This window comes from Chaetura pelagica, unplaced genomic scaffold (assembly GCF_000747805.2).
Source record: "Chaetura pelagica isolate M959 unplaced genomic scaffold, ChaPel_1.0 scaffold558, whole genome shotgun sequence".
Classification (NCBI taxonomy): domain Eukaryota; kingdom Metazoa; phylum Chordata; class Aves; order Apodiformes; family Apodidae; genus Chaetura; species Chaetura pelagica.
This window is the reverse complement of record NW_009954404.1, coordinates 69704-87888: the sequence shown is the minus strand read 5'-3', so window position 1 is coordinate 87888 and position 18185 is coordinate 69704. Positions and strand designations below refer to the sequence as shown.

The 18185-nt window shown below is 41.8% G+C and overlaps 1 protein-coding gene across 2 annotated transcripts in view; it reads right to left on the bottom strand.

Annotated features, from left to right (window-relative positions):
- Positions 1 to 18185, bottom strand: part of LOC104394605 (mothers against decapentaplegic homolog 2) — a 38737-nt gene that overhangs the window by 11174 nt on the left and 9378 nt on the right. Inside the window, exons 2-4 of one of the 2 annotated variants that reach the window (XM_010004218.1) lie at positions 3897 to 3986; positions 2596 to 2789; positions 1725 to 1859 (exon numbers count right to left, since the gene is read on the bottom strand). In XM_010004218.1, the coding sequence (XP_010002520.1) occupies positions 1725 to 1859; positions 2596 to 2789; positions 3897 to 3986 (419 nt within the window). The remainder of the gene's footprint in view (positions 1 to 1724; positions 1860 to 2595; positions 2790 to 3896; positions 3987 to 18185) is intronic. The other variant, XM_010004219.1, reaches the window with a different exon arrangement.

Here is an 18185-nt window from a genome sequence, read left to right as displayed (position 1 = left end):
ACAAGGGATGGGACAAGAGGAAATGGGCTGCAGTGGTGCCAGGGGAGGCTGACATTGGATATTAGGAGAAACTTCTTCACTGAAAGGGCAATTAAACACTGGAATGGGCTGCCCAGGGAGGTGGTTAAATCATCATCCCTAGAGATGTTTAAGAGATGTGTAGATGTGGTGCTGAGGAACATGGTTTAAGCACCAGACATGGTAGAGTTGAGCTAATGGTTGGCAGAGTTAGGATATGGTTGGACTCAATCATCCTAAAGGTCTTTTCCAACCATAAGGATTCTGTGAAGTCCATCCTGTCCCTTCACAGTCACCATCTTCCCAGCTGGAGGTGAACCCAACCCCTCTACAGACCAAGTACTGAGGCAGTTTTGCTGTTAGCCTGAAGAAAATGATTCTCTCAAGAGACAAGAGACTTCTCAGAGCCTGGTTAAGCAGTCAAGATTAACTTAACAAGGTCAAATAAAGTAAGATGCCATGATATGAATACAAAAGGAGGGTGCCAGTGACAATGGGAAGGAGGCCAGGTGTGGTTAGATGCATAAACATCTAGGAATCATGTGAGTACCCACAGTCACCCTGAACAGTCCTCCTTGCAAATAACTACCTAGAACTGCTTCAGCTCATTTCCACAGCACTGGATTTCCAGATGGTGGCTTTCCAGTCATTTGTTTGCAAATGTTTCCAAAAGCCCTCAGATGGGAGTCAAAAAAGTATACATAAGAAAGAACCATCAACTTCTAGCACCTTCATTTGTTCTCTATTGTGAGAGTGACAGAGCCCTGGGACACACTGCCCAGAGAGGCTGTGGAGTGTTCTCCTCTGGAGAAATTCCAAACCCATCTGGATGTGTTCCTGTGGGATCTGCTTTAGGGGACCCTGCTCTAACAGGGGGGGTTGGAGTAGATGATCTTCAGAGTTCTCCTCCAACTCCAGTGACTGAATCTGTAAATGTGTGAATCTGAGTTTTCAGCTTGTTTGCAACATAACTGCATTGCAGATTTATGACAAAACTTCAGCTTTGCTTGGTTTTCACACTCCAGGCAACTTCCTGAAGAGATAGGAAACAGGAAGTTGGGGCAGGAAACAAAGGTCACTGATTTTATGTTTCAATAAGGCTACAGGTTTTCAGGTGCACCTTAGTGGATTACTCTTGGTATTTGTTCTGAGGTGCAGAAGAAGCGAAGAGGAGGAGGAGGAATTCTTTAAGGGCTCAGCATTGTTAGGTTGTTCATTCGTACTGAAGGCAAAACTGAATGCATACAACTACCAAATATACAAAACAGACCTTGATCAATTGTGAGTTACAGATCAAAACACCTTAAGTCCCTGTTTTGCAACTTAGTTTTCTGCACATAACACACAGGGTGAGACTGAGTTGCAGTTTACTACTCCCTGTCCAATACACAACATTTGACCAGCCTTATATGTTTGTAAACCAGGCTTAAAGCACAAGGTAAAGGTCTACTTGGTATTCCTTAGCATTCTGAATCCTGAAGAAGCTCCTGAAACCAAAGAAGCTATTGTGAAACCACAGCAATATGACCTCCCACAGGTTTGTGTTCTGCAAACAACAGTGTTATTTCCACTGGAATTAAAACACTAAATCAAGCAGATTTAATTTCTAGGTGGGTCTTTCAATTACTTAGGAGGGTGAAATGGTCATCTTTGTTCCACTAGCACAATGTTGAATGTACTGTTGACAGAAGGAGCTGAGAAAATACCTGGGATGTAGTTGCTCTGTGGCTCAATTCCAGCTGGAAAATTAGTGTTTTCAGGAATGGAATGGGTATAGTCATCGAGAGGAGGGAGCTCCGTTAGGATCTCGGTGTGCCGGGGCACTAGTACAGGAGGCAAGACTGGAAAAGCAAAATTCAAAGCATTATTAAGACCCCCAAAATACATATTTCTGTGAGCTCATAGGAAAAAAAACCCATAATCTAAAAATTCTAACAATCAATTCACATTTAATTCTAACATCTGACCATCTCTTCAGATGTTTTGAAACGTTTTGAATCTCAGTACTGCAATTGTCTTCCAAGGTACTGGAAGAAATGGATTCCTGAGGTACCTCTTGAGTAGCACTATTCCACATCAGCAGACTCACCTCTCTTTCCTTTTCAGTCCAGATCACACTCAGCCAGCCAGAAACTGCTGGTGATACTGGAAGTGTTTATCAGGGATACCCAACACATTTGTAAAGATTATTCAGTCACATCACTATTAAAAACTTTCAGGGTATGGTATTCTAAAAACCTTGATCTTTAACAATCTTGGGCTTTTTGGCAGAAGAAAGTATCACCTTTTTCTATAGAATCATAGAATGGTTTGGGTTGGAAGGGACCCTCAAGATCATCCAGTCCCAACTCTCCTGCACGGGCAGGGACACCTCCCACCAGCACAGGTTGCTCCAAGCCCCATCCAACCTGACTTCAACACTGCCAGGGATGGGGCAGCCACAGCTTCTCTGGGCAACTTGGGCCAGGGTCTCACCACCCTCACACCAAAGAATTTCCTCCTAATGCCTAAACCTCCCCTCTTCCAGTTTTAACGCTGAACAACTCAGCTGCTCCAGCAAGTCAGAAGTCATCTTACCTGGTGTCTCCACTCTCTGGTAGTGATAAGGGTTTACACATACTTCGTCCTTTTTAAGATTAAAAGCATATTCACAGTTTTCAATTGCTTTGAGTTCATGGTGACTGTGAAGGTCTGGCCAGCGCCACAACCGGCAGTAGATGACATGTGGGAGCCCTTTGCGGTGAGAGACCTGCAGGCGGCCATCGAGGGATCTACAGGGGGGAAAGATGTGGAGAGGGATTTACAGACTGCACTCCCCAACCACTCCAGCAACACTCTACACACATGGGATGAGCACTTCATTTCAGAACTCAGGTGGATTGACACTGCTAGTGACATTAGGAAGCTTCAAATGCGATCAAAATGGACTCAAAGCAGTGTCTTCTTTTTGAGCTGCTCAAATTCTTGCTCAAATTTAGAGTTTGTTAGAAGCCACTTGACCTCCAACCAAGTCTTTAGGATAATTGCTGAATCTACTTATTTTTGTTTAAATGAAGAGAGTTGTTAAACAAATTAAATGAAATCACACATTTAACAGTCCATTTTGCTTCTAAACCTCAAGGCTTTGCTGTGGCATGGATGCTTTATGGCTTTAAGCAGAAGAATTCCCACAGGATTGCAAATACAGCCTCTAAGCAGTCAGCTGGACAAGAGATCCACATGGCAGTGTAAATGCAAAAGGCATGAATCCAGATCTTGTATAGTTTATCTTCTTGACTTCATCTTGCCTTGCTACCAGCTGAAAACGTTTTGCTAGTTTTAAGACAGACTGCATATGCTTACACAAATGCAGATGTTTATGACTGTTATGGGATGGGAGACAAAACCTCAATACACAAATCAAGGAATGTGACATGAAAAAAAAAGAAAAGACCCTGTTTCAAATTTGCCCACCATGAGCTACCAGAGAATTTACAAGCGATTCTTTAGTAGCTCGTACCTGAGCCAATTAGCAAGACTTACTTGAAAGCTTGTGGCATACAAAGCAGTTTAAACACTTTGTAAGATTAGGACTAAAGAATTAAGTTTCCCAACTTTGTTAATAAAAATACCAAATCCCATTGGAGCTTGCATTTAACAAGTCTTCCCATTCTTTCAATAGCAGGAATATTCCAGAATTAGAGTTTCATTGGTCAAAACATCAGCTGAGAACACTTAAGACTTCTACACAGGCAAGCAAATATTTTTAAATGCTGTACCATGAGAGGCCTAGGAAGCATTTTTAGTCTATTTTACAGCTCAAGCATCCCATTACAGACCCTCCAAAGCCAATCCCTCCCACAAGACTTCTGTGATGAGAGAGAGGGCAGAATATTCACCTGGTTTGTTCAGAGAAGCTGTAAAGGCCTGTTGTATCCCACTGATCTATCGTGTTTGGTGTACTCAGTCCCCAAATTTCAGAGCAAGTGCTGTGCATAAAATTGAAAACAAAAACAAAAAAATTGATATGAAATATGGAACATGGTTATTCAAAACACCATGATGTCAAACATGGAAAAATGTACAGAGTATTTCCTTTCACATAGAAGATAGAGCATTGTTAAGATTCCCATTTCAACTGACATCTCATGCTATATTTTCTATATGAAAGAGGATATCAAAATGGAACACGTGATTCAAGGTAAATGATCATGTTTTTAAAAGGTGAACAAGTTATCTGGTTTCAAGTACTTAATACAGTTGTAATGTTCCTTAAAACAGGCAAAACTTCCTCAGCCTAGCTCTTCAGGAAATTGAATTTTCAAGGGTAGGTGATGGGTTGGGGTTCTTTGTTTTTGTTTGTTCTTAAGCAGAAGTTTCCCTAGGACTTCAAACAAAGGCCATGTGTGACTGAAACTGAACATCACAATCTATCTTTCAGGTACTACCACTTCAGCATGAATGTCATTCTCCATGCACATCATAATTTGCTGCTTTTCCCAAAACAGGAAAATTCAGACTGAAGAAAAGTACACGGCAGCTGATACTTCCCACTCTTTTCTGTATTCCCCTTGATTAGAAGACTGCTTTCCCACTAGATACAAACACAATATTCAATACAGTTTTACAATACATTTTAAGTCTGAACTATAGAGCAACAACAAAACTAAGTGCTAAATCAAGCAGACGGAAAGGCAACAATTTCTTTACCCAACTGGTTCAGTGATAAGATCACAACAGCAAAGAAAAAGGAGCCTACTTTGATAGGCATGAACTAAAAGCAGAAGCAGATGTAAGTAACGCAGGAAAACACCATGGGCTTGTAAATGGGCAGCATATTTTCAGAACCATAAATCAAGCTCAGCTCTATCACAGACTGGCCCTGTGACAGTTTATTTTACGTAAGTAACACACAACTAGTTTTCACACCTCAGAAATGGAAGAGAATTTGGTTGATGACTGACTTACAACTCTGCTCCCTAATTACAAAGCCTGAAGTTTGACTTGGTGCTACGTTACCTTTCAAGTTAATAGCCTCAACTTTTCAGAGGCTTTTTCAGAAAAGAATCCATGTTTACCTGACTCCAAATTTTAAATACAGGCTTTGCCATTTAAATTGAAGCTACTAAGATGAGCTGATACTCTCACAGGTTTGGACTGAGTGTTCAAGGGAAGAAAGGTGAAGCATGTATTTTTTTTCTCCCCTTACACAGAGAAAAATCATCAGTGCTATAAAACAAAGGAGAGAAGGAGCACAGCACTGTACTTAAAAATCACTTTCAGGGCTGACATCCACCTAAAATCCATGGTGACCTTAATAAAACAGAAGTGTGGGCTCCTGATGAAGGGAATGAATGGTTCTTGTCCCCTTCTTGCCTCATTTCTAGCAGCATCCCAGGGAGGATGAAGAGTCCCTGCAACTGAGCAGCAACCCAAATCAATGAGCTGGTTATCTGACCACAGAACACACAAAGGAGAAAATTCATGTTTTGAGAGTTTAACCTCCTTTTTTCATATTTCTAAGACATGTCCAGAACTGTGAGCTGCCAGAACCTGTAGAAGGACTGTAATAGTTGCCCTGAAAACACACAGCCAGTCTGTGGGACATCAGGGACCAACCCTGCACTGTACTGTGTCCTTAAATATGCACTGCTGCTGGTGAGACAGATCATCCTGCATATGAAATTAGCAGAACAATCAGCAGACACAAAGCCTGCTGCATATTAACTGACACAATCAGCTCTGACAGCTTACAAGCTTTGAGCAATAGATCCTTTATACGAAGCAGTGCTCCAAAGCTGATGCTGTCACACAGATTACATGTTCCCAAAATTGTGGGGAGCATCACTGGTGGAAATGTGACAGGCCACGCAGTTGCCACACACAGGTTTTTAGGCAACACGTGCAAAAGTAACACTTCACAGCCCTTGACAAAGCCCAATGAACAGGAACAGGATTTTATATTGCTCATCTCTTCTCTATAAATATTCAAACTATCCAAGCTGACAGCATATTCCATAGCCTACAGAAAGACAAACAGTATCCTGGAGTGACTGCATGACTGAGCCACAGCTTGCAGTGAACTTCAGGACACCATGGGAGGACATGCCAGGAGGTAGAGAAGAAGAGCAACACTCCTCCAATATTCAGCAGCTTCCGTGAGATGCTGTCCTCCAGGAGGTACATCTGCTTAGAGCTGGGATTACTATCAATGTTTTACTGGCTCTGTACACCAGCGTCTACACTCCAATCCCAATAATCCACAATCAAACACTGAAAAGCCTGCAGGAAATCATCTTGTATGATCAATAAAGTCAGCTCAACACAGCTTTTACTGTTCACTGGAAAAAAATACCAGAGGAAATAGTGGTCCCCCCACTCTCCTGCTCACACAAAAGATCTACTGCCTAAAAGCTGCAAGACCAACCCCCCACCACATCACCCAGGTTCTTAATATTCACACACACACACCAAGTCAGAATGAAATCCCTTGCAACCACAAAAAGCATCCTTCATAAGCAGCACTTCCATGGAAGGTGACAGTATGTTCATTCAGACACAAGTAATAGTATGACAGAGGGCAGACCCTCCTCTCATCCCAGAAAGGTGGAGGCTGGAAAGAAGGTGACTGCATTCTGAAAGATGTTTAAACAACCTTTAAAACCAGCTAAAAGGGAGACAGGAGGTACAGAATTACTGCCCCAAAAGAAATAAGAGGCATTCTCTCCTCAATCTACCTTTCTGAAGCATCCTAAACCCCTTATGATGTGAAGAGACCTTCTATGCTTCAGTCTACAAAGAATTTGGAAGAATCAAGGACTAACATCTGTACTCCTAAGTTAAATCTTAGCTGGAAACATTCCCAGGCATTGGAACGTGATCATGTAGGCTAGAAAGCAGCTATGACATTCCCCAGCACTGGGCTGTGCCAATTACTGTTCTCCCACACAATTCCCAGGTTTGTAAGCAGACACACAATCAGGATCACTCACACTGGGCAGTTCAGATGCAGCCACCCTGCCCTGATAGTTTAATAAAAGTATGGACAAGCCAGCCCTGAACCAGCTGGCCATGGTACCTGGGAACAATCCCAGGCACATTTTAATTTCTTACAAGGCAAGCAGGCAAGATATATCACAGTTTCACCTTTAGAAAGCAGTCTGCTCTCAAACCCAAGTCTAGAAGCACACTTTGGGCTTCATGTTTTACCAAACGGGGTTTTTTGGTTTTAAACTCACTGTATACTACAGCATTGGTAAGCCACCATTGTTTCCAAAACATAATTCAGCTCCTGCATCTAAGCTGTACTTAAATCTTTCCTGTGTAGACAGTACTTAAGTATACTCCAAAATACAAGCTTAAAGTTAATATAATTCCTCCTACCAGAGCAGACAGTTTCATTCCAAGAAGCATTTTCATTGCTGCTCTCAAAACAATTTGTCTGTTGACAGAAACAAGGTCAACTATAAAAAGCTAATATTTTTATCTTTTCAGCACTAGCTTAGATTAGCAAATCACCATGTTCTGTGGCCTCTAGCACTCCCAGAACAAGTTTGCTTGAATACTAGATTGCTGCTTTTGCAGATACCACAAAATGAGGGATCTTATTATAAGGGACTTCAGGGATATAAAGCATCCAATTGGCTCAATTTCCCAGGTGTTCTGAAGAAAACTATTTCCTAGAAGAAGGAGAAATGCTCAAAGGGTACTTGCAAGGAACAACAACTATTCTTTGACACATTGGGATCCTTTAGGTAGAATTCAAAGTCCAGCAGACACCTGGTTAAGCTGCTACACACTAAACCTGGAAAAACAGTGTCCCACAATTCCTATCTTGGGACTAAGCAGAGGACGGATGTGGTGAAGAAAGGGTCAGGCAAGTTATTAATGGGTGGAATCAAAGACACTTCTGTCAGAGCCTTTCCCTAAGTGGAAAGGGTTGCAAGAGTTGGCTTTTCAACTTGACTTTTCATCTGCTTATAAGAGGCAGCATCTCAGATGATATTGTACAGTTCTGGCAAGAAGAATCTTTAATGTGGCTATCAGCATGCACCAGCACACAGTGTGTCTTCACTTCTTCCATTTCATCATTTCCTTTAACAGGAAAATCTGAGTTCCAAAAAAACCCTACTCTGGGCAAGGAGTTACCTAACCAGCAAAAAGCTGCAGACAAAGCTTCACAAGTTTGAGATCAAGTGCCAAAATGGCCCTTTCTTTAGTAAGGCAGAAAATACTGACACACACTAGAAAAAATGTGGACATAGGAAAAACCTAAATACCAAAGAGAATAAAAAAGGTGTTTGTATTGCCTAGTCTAGATATCATGGATTGTGTTCTCGATCAGCATCAACTACCTTAGTGGAATAGAAGGTTGGGGAAGGAGTTTTTACAAGGGCTTGTAGTGAGAGAACAAAGGGCAATGGATTAAAATTGGAAGAGGGGAGATTTACGTTAGAAATCAGGAGGAAATTCTTCCCTGTGAGGGTGGTGAGACACTGAGCCATGCTGCCCAGAGAAGCTGTGGCTGCCCCATCCCTGGAAGTGTTGAAGGGCAGGTTGGATGGGGCTTGGAGCAACCTAGGCTGGTGGGAGGTGTCCCTGCCCATGCAGGGGGGGTTGATCTAGATGATCTTTAAGGTCCAAACCATTCTATAAGTCTACTACAGCAGTGGACTATCGAGTCCCAGATAAAATACAGATTAATTATTGATCCATGAAGAATATGGACAAAGGTGTTTGGTGCCACACACATAAGTGAGCAATATAATTGCTTGATTTTACGTATTATATCCCTATCGGAGGAATCAAAGTCCATAATCAAAACATTAAAAATAGATATAAACTACATGGGATGGAAGAGTCTAAAAGTTACAGGCAATAATCATGTTCAAGAGACCAAAACCAAAAACAGATCTCAGTATTTGCAATACAATTAGGTGGTGAAGGGCACTAACCCGCCTAGGTGAAAAAAGGAACAGGAAAAGGCTAAACAGGGTAAGATGACCCTTGCCCACCAGCATATTAACATCAGTCTGTGACAGTATGACCTCATCTTAGTGAATACAGGAAGCCATTTGCACCCTGGCCTGCAGTGGCAGTAATTCTGAATTAGAAACTTCAGTAGCTACACAGAACAATCCACAATCCCCTCCCTAATGTCCAGATGCCACCTAATAAAGCCACCTTAGGCTGATATTCAACTTAGACCACTTAATGAGACTCAGTTTCTCAGCACAGTTAAAAGCCAAATGCACTGCTTTGCAGATTCAACCAAGGATGTGCAAGTACTGTCCGAACAGTCATCATCCCAGTGGCAAACAAGCTGGTATCTAGGCATGGCACTGCACACACTCCAAGACATTTTCCCCAAGCACCTTTGCAAAATTGAAGATATACAACCAGGGACAAAAGTGGTAGGGCTTGTCAAGAATATTGCTTTATAGAAATGCTGTTTTATTGGAGAGTTTAGCTGAAAGACCCCAAAGGCAGCAGAGTTTTAAACAGTACCCTAGATGCACTAACAGTGTCACACACATGCTTAGGCTGGTGTCTGCATCTTACAGTTTGTTTCTACTACGAATTTATTACTGGTTTTTAAAGAGACAGAAAGAACAAAGCAACTATCCTACCACTAACACTGTTTCCAGTCCTGGCAGTGCTGCATGCCCCAGGTACTCCCTGGACTAACTGAAGTGCTTGCAACAACTACAACATCAGATGAAAGAAGGAAGAACCACTTCAAAGATATTTACATACAAAGGACCAGAAACTAACACAGATGTTGTTAAATATTGTCACAATCCCTACATAACTTCAATCCTACTTTCTTCTTCAAAGTCTTGCAAAGTGGAACAGCTCTAAAGGAGCAAAAAACAGGCACAGAGTTCAGTTGACAGCCTCCTCTTTTCCTGAAGCAGTAGAACTAGAAAGATGACAAATCAAACCTGAAATGCAAATAGCACCATGCTAGTCAAATCCTGTATTATACAGGGAACATTACAGAATGGTCTTGGACATTTCACTTCTTATTTGTGAAGTATTACACAGAACCCCTAACATTTTTCCTCAATCTTTCAGAATCTACAGCTATTAGCAAGTTTCCAAGTCCATGTTCAAGACAATCTTGCCCATTTGTCTTTCTGCTCTGTCTTCTAATCATGAGCGTTTATTTCACTGAATTTGTCTGCCCCTACATTTTCTGAGGCATTTGTAGTGCTGAAGCTGGGACTGAAAAAGAATTTCAGTAAACTGTAATAGTACCTCATTCATCCATTTAAAGTGGGGAGATGAGAATCATGAAATTATAGAATTGTTTTGGTTGGAAAAGGCCTCTCAGATCATCCAGTCTGACCAGTCCCCCAGCTCTGCCAAGGCCACCCCTGCCCCATGTCCCTCAGCACCACATCTACACGGCTTGGAAACCCCTCCAGGGATGGGGACTCCAGCCCTGCCCTGGGCAGCCTGGGCCAGGGCCTGACAACCCTGGCCAGCAAGAAATGCTGCCCAACATCCCAGCTCAGCCTCCCCTGGCACCACTGCAGCCCATTTCCTCTTGTCCCATCCCTTGTTCCTGGGGAGCAGAGCCCGACCCCCCCTGGCTCCAACCTCCTCTCAGGCAGCTGCAGAGCCAGAAGGTCTCCCCTCAGCCTCCTTTGCTCCAGCCTGGACACCCCCAGCTCCCTCAGCTGCTCCTCCTCACACTTGTGCTCCAGATCCTGCCCCAGCTCCCTTGCCCTTCTCTGGACACACTCCAGCCCCTCCATGTCCTTCTTGTCCTGAGGGGCCCAGACCTGCCCCCAGGATTCCAGGTGTCCCCTCCCCAGGGCCCAGCACAGGCAGATGATCCCTGCTCCCACTGGCCACACCAGTGCTGACACAAGCCACAATGATCATATTTTCACTTTTATCAGCCTAGCACACAGAGGACTTACTACCTTGACTCATATTTTGTCAAGGAAGCAGAAAAGAGGTACAAAATTTGCTTCAAGAGCCACACCAAGCTATCCAAAATGAAGCAGTAAGAAATGGCCACTAGAATTATTGAATTCCATTTTCTCATAACAAATAGTTAAATGCCTTTGCTTTAACATCACTGTGGCTGCTTCTGTAAAACTTGCCTAACAAAAGGGGTCACAGATTATAGATTGAAGATCTGTATCTTGCGTACTAACTTTTTTTGCTGTTTAAATCTTGCTATGTAATATCATAGATCTGGGACTTCATACAGCAACTCACTTAGCAGAAAACCAAGTGGGGAACACTGCTGTATTGTCTTGGCTCTGGTTCACCACTGGTGTAGCTGGATTGAGGCGTCACCCCCGTGAAGACACTGTCTATTACTCCGTTGATACTAACAGGAGAAAAGGATTGACTGATGGATCAAAAGCAGAGAATCCTTCTGCTCATAGCAGTTTTCTTCTTTCTTCCTGATGCAACTGGGGTTCAAGAACCCATAAAGCTGAGAGGCAGATACACCAAACCTTTGAAACTAGCTCAGACAAGGTCTTGAAGGCAACAGTAACTGAAAAGACTGATTTGAAAGGCTAGTGTACAACAGATAAATCCAAGTCAGCAAATTAAAAAGTTAATTAGCTTACATACAGTATTGTATTGAGCAGACAAAAGTTCCTACCAAATCTGCCTAATCATGATTTCCTTAATTCTGAGTTTCAAATTAAATGTGTAGCTGCTTTTATAATCTGACTCGATAGTCCTTTCTAAATACTGGCAATTAATATTTCTCCCTACTACAGCCTCCAAGGTCTGTGTACCAGCCAGTAGCCACCCTAATTATACTACCTGTCTTTGCAAACAGCACCACAGCTGTACAGCCAGTTGTCTGGACAAAAGCTTACAGTAAAATGGAGTTTGGCTGACCTAAGTGTCTCAACTACTGAGATAAGCTACTGCTTATTTTCCCCATGCTGGTGGTGGCAGGGAAAAGGTCATTCACCCTATGCTCACTTAGAAAACAACAGAGATCTACAATAAAAATGCAAAAGTTAAGTTACTTTCAGGACATATTTACCTTTCTCCTCTTTGGATCCTGCATCTTTTTGCAACCTTGCAGAAGTGACCCATCTTTTTCCTTGCATCTCCACCACCACGTATTACAGGGACAAAATGTCATCTCACTTAAATGGCCATAACCAGGCACACAAAATTCATGACTCAAAGCTACAGTTCTTTCCTGCTTCTGAAAGATGTGAAATAACACAGAGGTTGTGATCTCATTTCTTGCACCAGAAAATGTAAAGATTCAGTGATTAGGTATGAAATAATTATTTTTCTTCTAAGTACCTGCTAGAGGGATGAGTTAATTCTTGACTAATGCTGAATAAAAAGGACAAGTGTGAATACCTCCTAAAAATGATGTATACAGATCACAATGGAACTCATCCTTGAGAGGAGCTGGACAAGATTCTTCCATGGAGACCATTCTCTGATAGATACTGGGGTAGAAAAGCAGACCCCAAGGAAAGTTCTGTTAAATTAGCGACAGCAGTAAATGGATATTTATATATGCTACAAGTACAGGTGGGCAGTTAACTTTCCTAACAGGTTCTCCCATTCTTCAAGGGAGAAACAAGAGACTGTTAAGTCTAGGAAAAGGATATTAAGTCATGTCTGAAAGGGCCCTGGACTCCAGAAAAGAAAGCTCTTACAGAACTGAAAGCACAGGTTTCTCTCTCAGCACAAACTCAACAAAAAAATTAGTAAAACTTCCAGCTGGGGCACTCAGGCCCCATAACTGGGCTTCCCCAAGTGTCTCCACCCCCTTAGATTTACTTATATTTATGCAATTGGTCTTAAACACAAAACCCTTTTCCCCTTGAACCCAAAAGCAGATCTTTTTTCTTCAAGCATATGCAACACAGAAAAATGACTTGCTCAAGCCAGTAATTGTATCTTCTCTTCCTGACTCCCTCCTCCCCACACACACATTCAAGGACATACTACAACCAAGAAAGAAATGTTGATGTATGTGCATATTTGGTGAAATATAAACCAGGAACCATTACCCTTCTTCTCATAATCAAAACCCTTTTACGAATAAAGTTTACATAGAATTTTGTAAAACACATTCAAAATCATTACATCTGAGCTGAGGAAAATGACTTCAGTAACCTTCCTTATAGATGGATGTATGCTAAAAATTTATCACATCAAAATAGCCAGAAAAGCAGGAGGCACAGGATACAATTAACTCTCTAGCACTGTGAGAAAAGAAAAAAAGTCATTGAACAACTCCCATTTACTTCAGCTTCAACTTTAGGGATGTCCACAGGGGACTCCAAAGTTGCAACTTGATGTACAAAAGATACTCTGTTAAAACCTAATATCTGAACCACCCATTGCTCATTTCAGGGCCAGGAACTTGTTTCTTCCAAGTGTTTAAGAGAGTCAGGCCGAAAAGACATCTTGAAGAACAGTATATGCTTCTGTTGTCTTTTCTAAAGGCACACTTCATCCTGGTCACATATGCAATAAACTGCCTAAAAAGGCAAAAATACAGATATAAAGCAGGCCTGTTCAAAGCACTTCATCCTCCTCCCTTCTCCCAAATCCTGACATGTTAGTCCAGTGCTACCAGACAAAATAAAGAAGCCAACAACAATCAGTGCTACCTTTTGCTTTTTCCCTAGATGCTGGAAGGATAGCACCTCAAAGTTCAAAAGCATTTTTTTTCCAGGATGTCATGGAAACCAAACAGGAGTAAAATAGTTCTTCATTTCCTTATTGGCCATATGGTCTGTCCAGAAGCAAGTCCTACCAAGGAGTTTTTACTCTCCTACCCAAAGAGTCTTTACTCTGAAGTCAGATGGAGTCTGCAAACTTGTAAGCTTCTAAATGGGAAGGTCAAGCAGTGCAGAGATGGTGTTCAGGACTGAGAAATTAAAGGCAGGCAATGCACTTGGCCTCACTCAAGGACCAGCAGGGAGCCAGCCACAAGTCTTATACTCAGAGACTGAAGACATGGAGCATGCAAAAGCAGCCGATGGAAATCATGAGCTAACAGCTCTCCTGTGAAAGGTGCCGTTCAGTTCCCTACTTCCAACAGAACACCACACCTTTCAGTAGCTGCAATCTATATCTCTCAAACTCTGAAGCAGTCTTTGCTGGGGATAAGATGAAACACAACACAGATTTATTCCCCCCCAATAAGATGTTCCAAAAAGTCATCAAAACTAGCAAATTCTAGATGCCCTGCATTTTTATTTTATTTTTTATGGTTAAGGTTGCAAGGCACTTTGAAAATCATCAGATTCCAATGTCCCTGCTATGAGCAGGGACACCTCTCACTAGACTAGGCTGCACAAAGCCCCATTCAACTTGGCCCTAAACACCTACAGGGATGGGGTTTCCACAACTTCCCTGCGCAACCTGTTCCAGTGCCTTTCTACCCTTCTGGTGAGAAGTTTCTTCCTGATGTCTAACCTAGACCTCCTCTCTTTCAGTTTAAAACCATTACGTCTTGTCCTATCACTGCGCTCTCTGGCAGACATCTAGTGAGGATGACCAGGGTACAGCAGCATTCACAACAGCAGCTCCCCAGAGACTAATCAGGCAGGTTGGGGTTTTTGGGGGGGTGTGTGCGTGTGTGTAAAAATCCAACAAACCAACAACAACAAAATAAAAAGGTATCATGTGGAGCCACAAGCTCTGAGTTTGTGGATGTTTCTGCTTTAAGATGGCATTCTTGAAATGATAACTTGGAATTTCTACACTGCTTTCATTTGTTACACTCTGAAAGCTAATAAAAGTTTTCTGATTGTTGTATTATTTTGCAGTTTTCCCAGTAAATGAGGTACTTCTGTTTGGATAGAAGTTTCCAAGTTTGAAATTCCCATAGCTGAAAGTATTTATTACATGTTGGAGCAAACTAATGTTGAAGATGTTATCTGTATTTCCGCTGAGAACACCAGAAAGCATCTTCAGGCTTTCTAACAAAAGCTTTCCTGAGAGCACAAGACCACCACCTCCTGAAAGGAATAAAAGGATCAAAACTCTCTTCTCAGGAGTAAAAGAAGCATAACCAGGAACAGAAGTTCCAAAAAAGTCCAGCTAGGAAAAGAAATCAGAGCTCTATATAGCTGATGGGATGTTGCACCACATCGTGTTAGCAGGCAGCTATGAAGCAAGTATATTAATCAGCTCAGTGTAGCTGAGAAAGCACCACCTGTCCTCCACTTCCATTATCCCATGCCCGGGAAAACAGCTGATCAAACAATTCCCTTCTAATATTTAAATTACCACTGAAATGCTCCAACTAAAGAGACAGATGACTAGCATGGTATTCCAGACCAGGTGCAATGTCAAGCTGTTAAATAACTTTTACTTACAAGTTGCATAAGGAATGAAGAATCTGACAGATTCATCTCCATTTTACACTACGTGTGGTCACTGTTTCTTTTCACTGTTTTATATTAGTAAGTAATATCAGGCAGTGGGATAAGGTGACACCCAATGCAGTTTCACAGATTAGAGCTCTGTATCATCCTTACCAGACCTAAACAGAACCAGAAGTACCAAAGCACAAAGTATCTTCAGAGGAGGACACATCCATCACAATACTGGCTGATCTAGCCACAACAAATTGGTTAACAGCAGATAGAAATCTCACGTAAGATCATCCTTTCAAAAGACATAGAGTCCTGCACACACATTTCAAGACTAGGACCACACAGATGTTAAGAAAAAAAAAAAAAGAGCTTTATCTCAAGTTCTCTAAACACTACTAGTCATAGTAGGGGTGGTGGAAGCTTTGCCCACAAGCTAACAGGCACAACTACCAAGGACTAAGTCAAATCATTTTTCTCAAGTAGTCCAACATCCTCCAAGTGGGTGAGTGGCTGATGATACTGCCTGAGTAGGTTGTTTTGCAACTGGTGAACAGCTGAAAAGAGATGTGACATTTTGATTAACCTTCTCAAACAAGAAGGTATCTGGGGTAGCGAGGAGGAGGGCTTAGCCCTGCAAGGCATTTGTCTTGTCCACGTTCCTTGAAAAAGATGCTAGGTCGGCAAAATGAGCACTCTTAGAACACCAGTTACAGGACCTTTTAAAACCTCATTTCCAGCTGAAAGTACCTTCAGACAATTTCCCCAACCTCAGGAAATCCAGGAAGACAAATGAAAGTAGGATATACGAAGTGGTTGATGCAGGGAAGCCACTACATCCAGAACAATCCCTGCTGCAGCCCAAGCTATGCACACCCAGCTGAAAACTGATGAAACAGAGAATAAATGGAACTTGATTTGTGTCAAAACAAGATCCTATCTGTAAAGATGAGGGATATTAAAATTCAAAGAAATACAAAATATTATATAACCAAGGCGTGGAGACTTTCCTGTAAGATACTTCAAATGAAGTTAAAAGCTTGAACCACAGAAGAAGCTTCACCAAACAACAGACTGGGGAGGGGGAGATTGAATGGTACTTATGCTGTGACAGTTATACCACTTTGATATATAGGTAAAACCAAAAATTAAGCCTGACAATGACATCAGTTGCAGCAGCACCATCCAAATGAGATGTAAAATGAGACATTAAAGAAAATTCACAACTAGCAAGGAAGCCATAAACAGGCTTGAAGAGCTTTAGTGTTTGATTTCAAGAAAGCAGTATTTTATTTTCAAAATCAACTTAGTTTGCTTGCTGAGATATTATATTGGCTTATGTGCTTAGCAAAGGCAAAATCAAGAAAGCAACTTCATAGCCAAGGCACACAACTACAAGTCTCTGCTCTCCTCAGGCCTAGATAAGAATAGCAGGCCCCCATATTAGATACTGCTGTCAGAAAAATCTGAGTATGCAGGGGGCACCTTTTTAGAACACAAATCCAAATCTAATTCCTTAGCTTTGCTGCCTAGAGCTAAGGAGAAAGGAAGTGCCAAGATCACAGACAAGTCCTGAAGTCTCCAGCACCTTGCTTATGATCCACACCCAGAACACACATCTGAAGACAATGCCCACAAGCACTCTTGCCTCATAGGCCATTGCTTAACAGTTAAAGCACTTTCCCAGGACATCCAGCTGTTTCTTTCCTCACTCCACCTAACAGGAGACAACCTTGATCCACCATCATCTGCCCTCTGCTGAGGTGGCAGGTGCCCTGTTCTCTCTCTATTGCAGCCAAAAAGATGAGACTTTAAAGGCTTGAGGAACATTAGAGTTCAAGTAAATGGTTGTGTGGCTTCTCGCTGCGAGGAAAGATGCTTCAGCCTTTCTTGGAATGTCTGTGGTTGTTGGCAAAAATGTTGACAGGTTCCTACATGATGAACAAAACGTGCTGACCCTGGGCTCTAGTAATATTGCCCTCCTATCATTGAAGAGAACACCAGAGTATTTTTTAAATGGCTGCCACCAATGCAGCTTGCAACAGGCACATTCACTTCAGTGGGCTTTCTGTTCTCCTGCTACAGTCATCTACTTTGAGATGCACAGGGGACAGCAAAACATTAATTTTGAGTGACTAACTGTGCTGACAAGACATCAGTCTGCAAGACTGATGCAGGTACACAGGACACCAGCAGAACATCAGATACTCCACATTTAAATACAAAGGAAAGAAGATATTTTCATTATTATCTTGGTGGGATTCATCAAAATGGACACATCTTGACTTATTTCCCTGATATATGGTTGATTTATATTTGAGTTCCCTCTACTATAAGAGAAGGGGAGATGACAGACAAACAGCAAAAAACTATCAATAAACTTTAGAGGCTGCACTGCTGCAGGCTTATATACAGTAAGGTTCATAAGGCCCTCTTGGAAAATATACTTGGGGTCCATGAAATTAACGTGTGAATTATCTATTAGAGAGAAAAGACTTTTTCAACCAAACACCTGAGAGTCAAACACCATTTGAAACACAATTTCCCATACCACAAAGCTGTAAAATCCCAGTATCAGCTGGTATCAGCCTTTCTTCATGTTCAAAATTCCAAAATTAAAATAATTTCCAACATCAACAGAGGAACTTGTCTTAATGCCTCCTGTAAAACTAAGAGGAAGTGAAGACCAGCTCTGAGATGTAACTCACCAATTCAACTAAACAGTAACTTTGAAATTCTGCATTTAGGCAAAACTCAGAGTTTGCTTCTTTTGCATCAAGCTTTTCTCTATCCAGTACCTAAGAAAAGATAAGTCAAGCATCCAAAAAAAATGGTCCATTTCCCTAC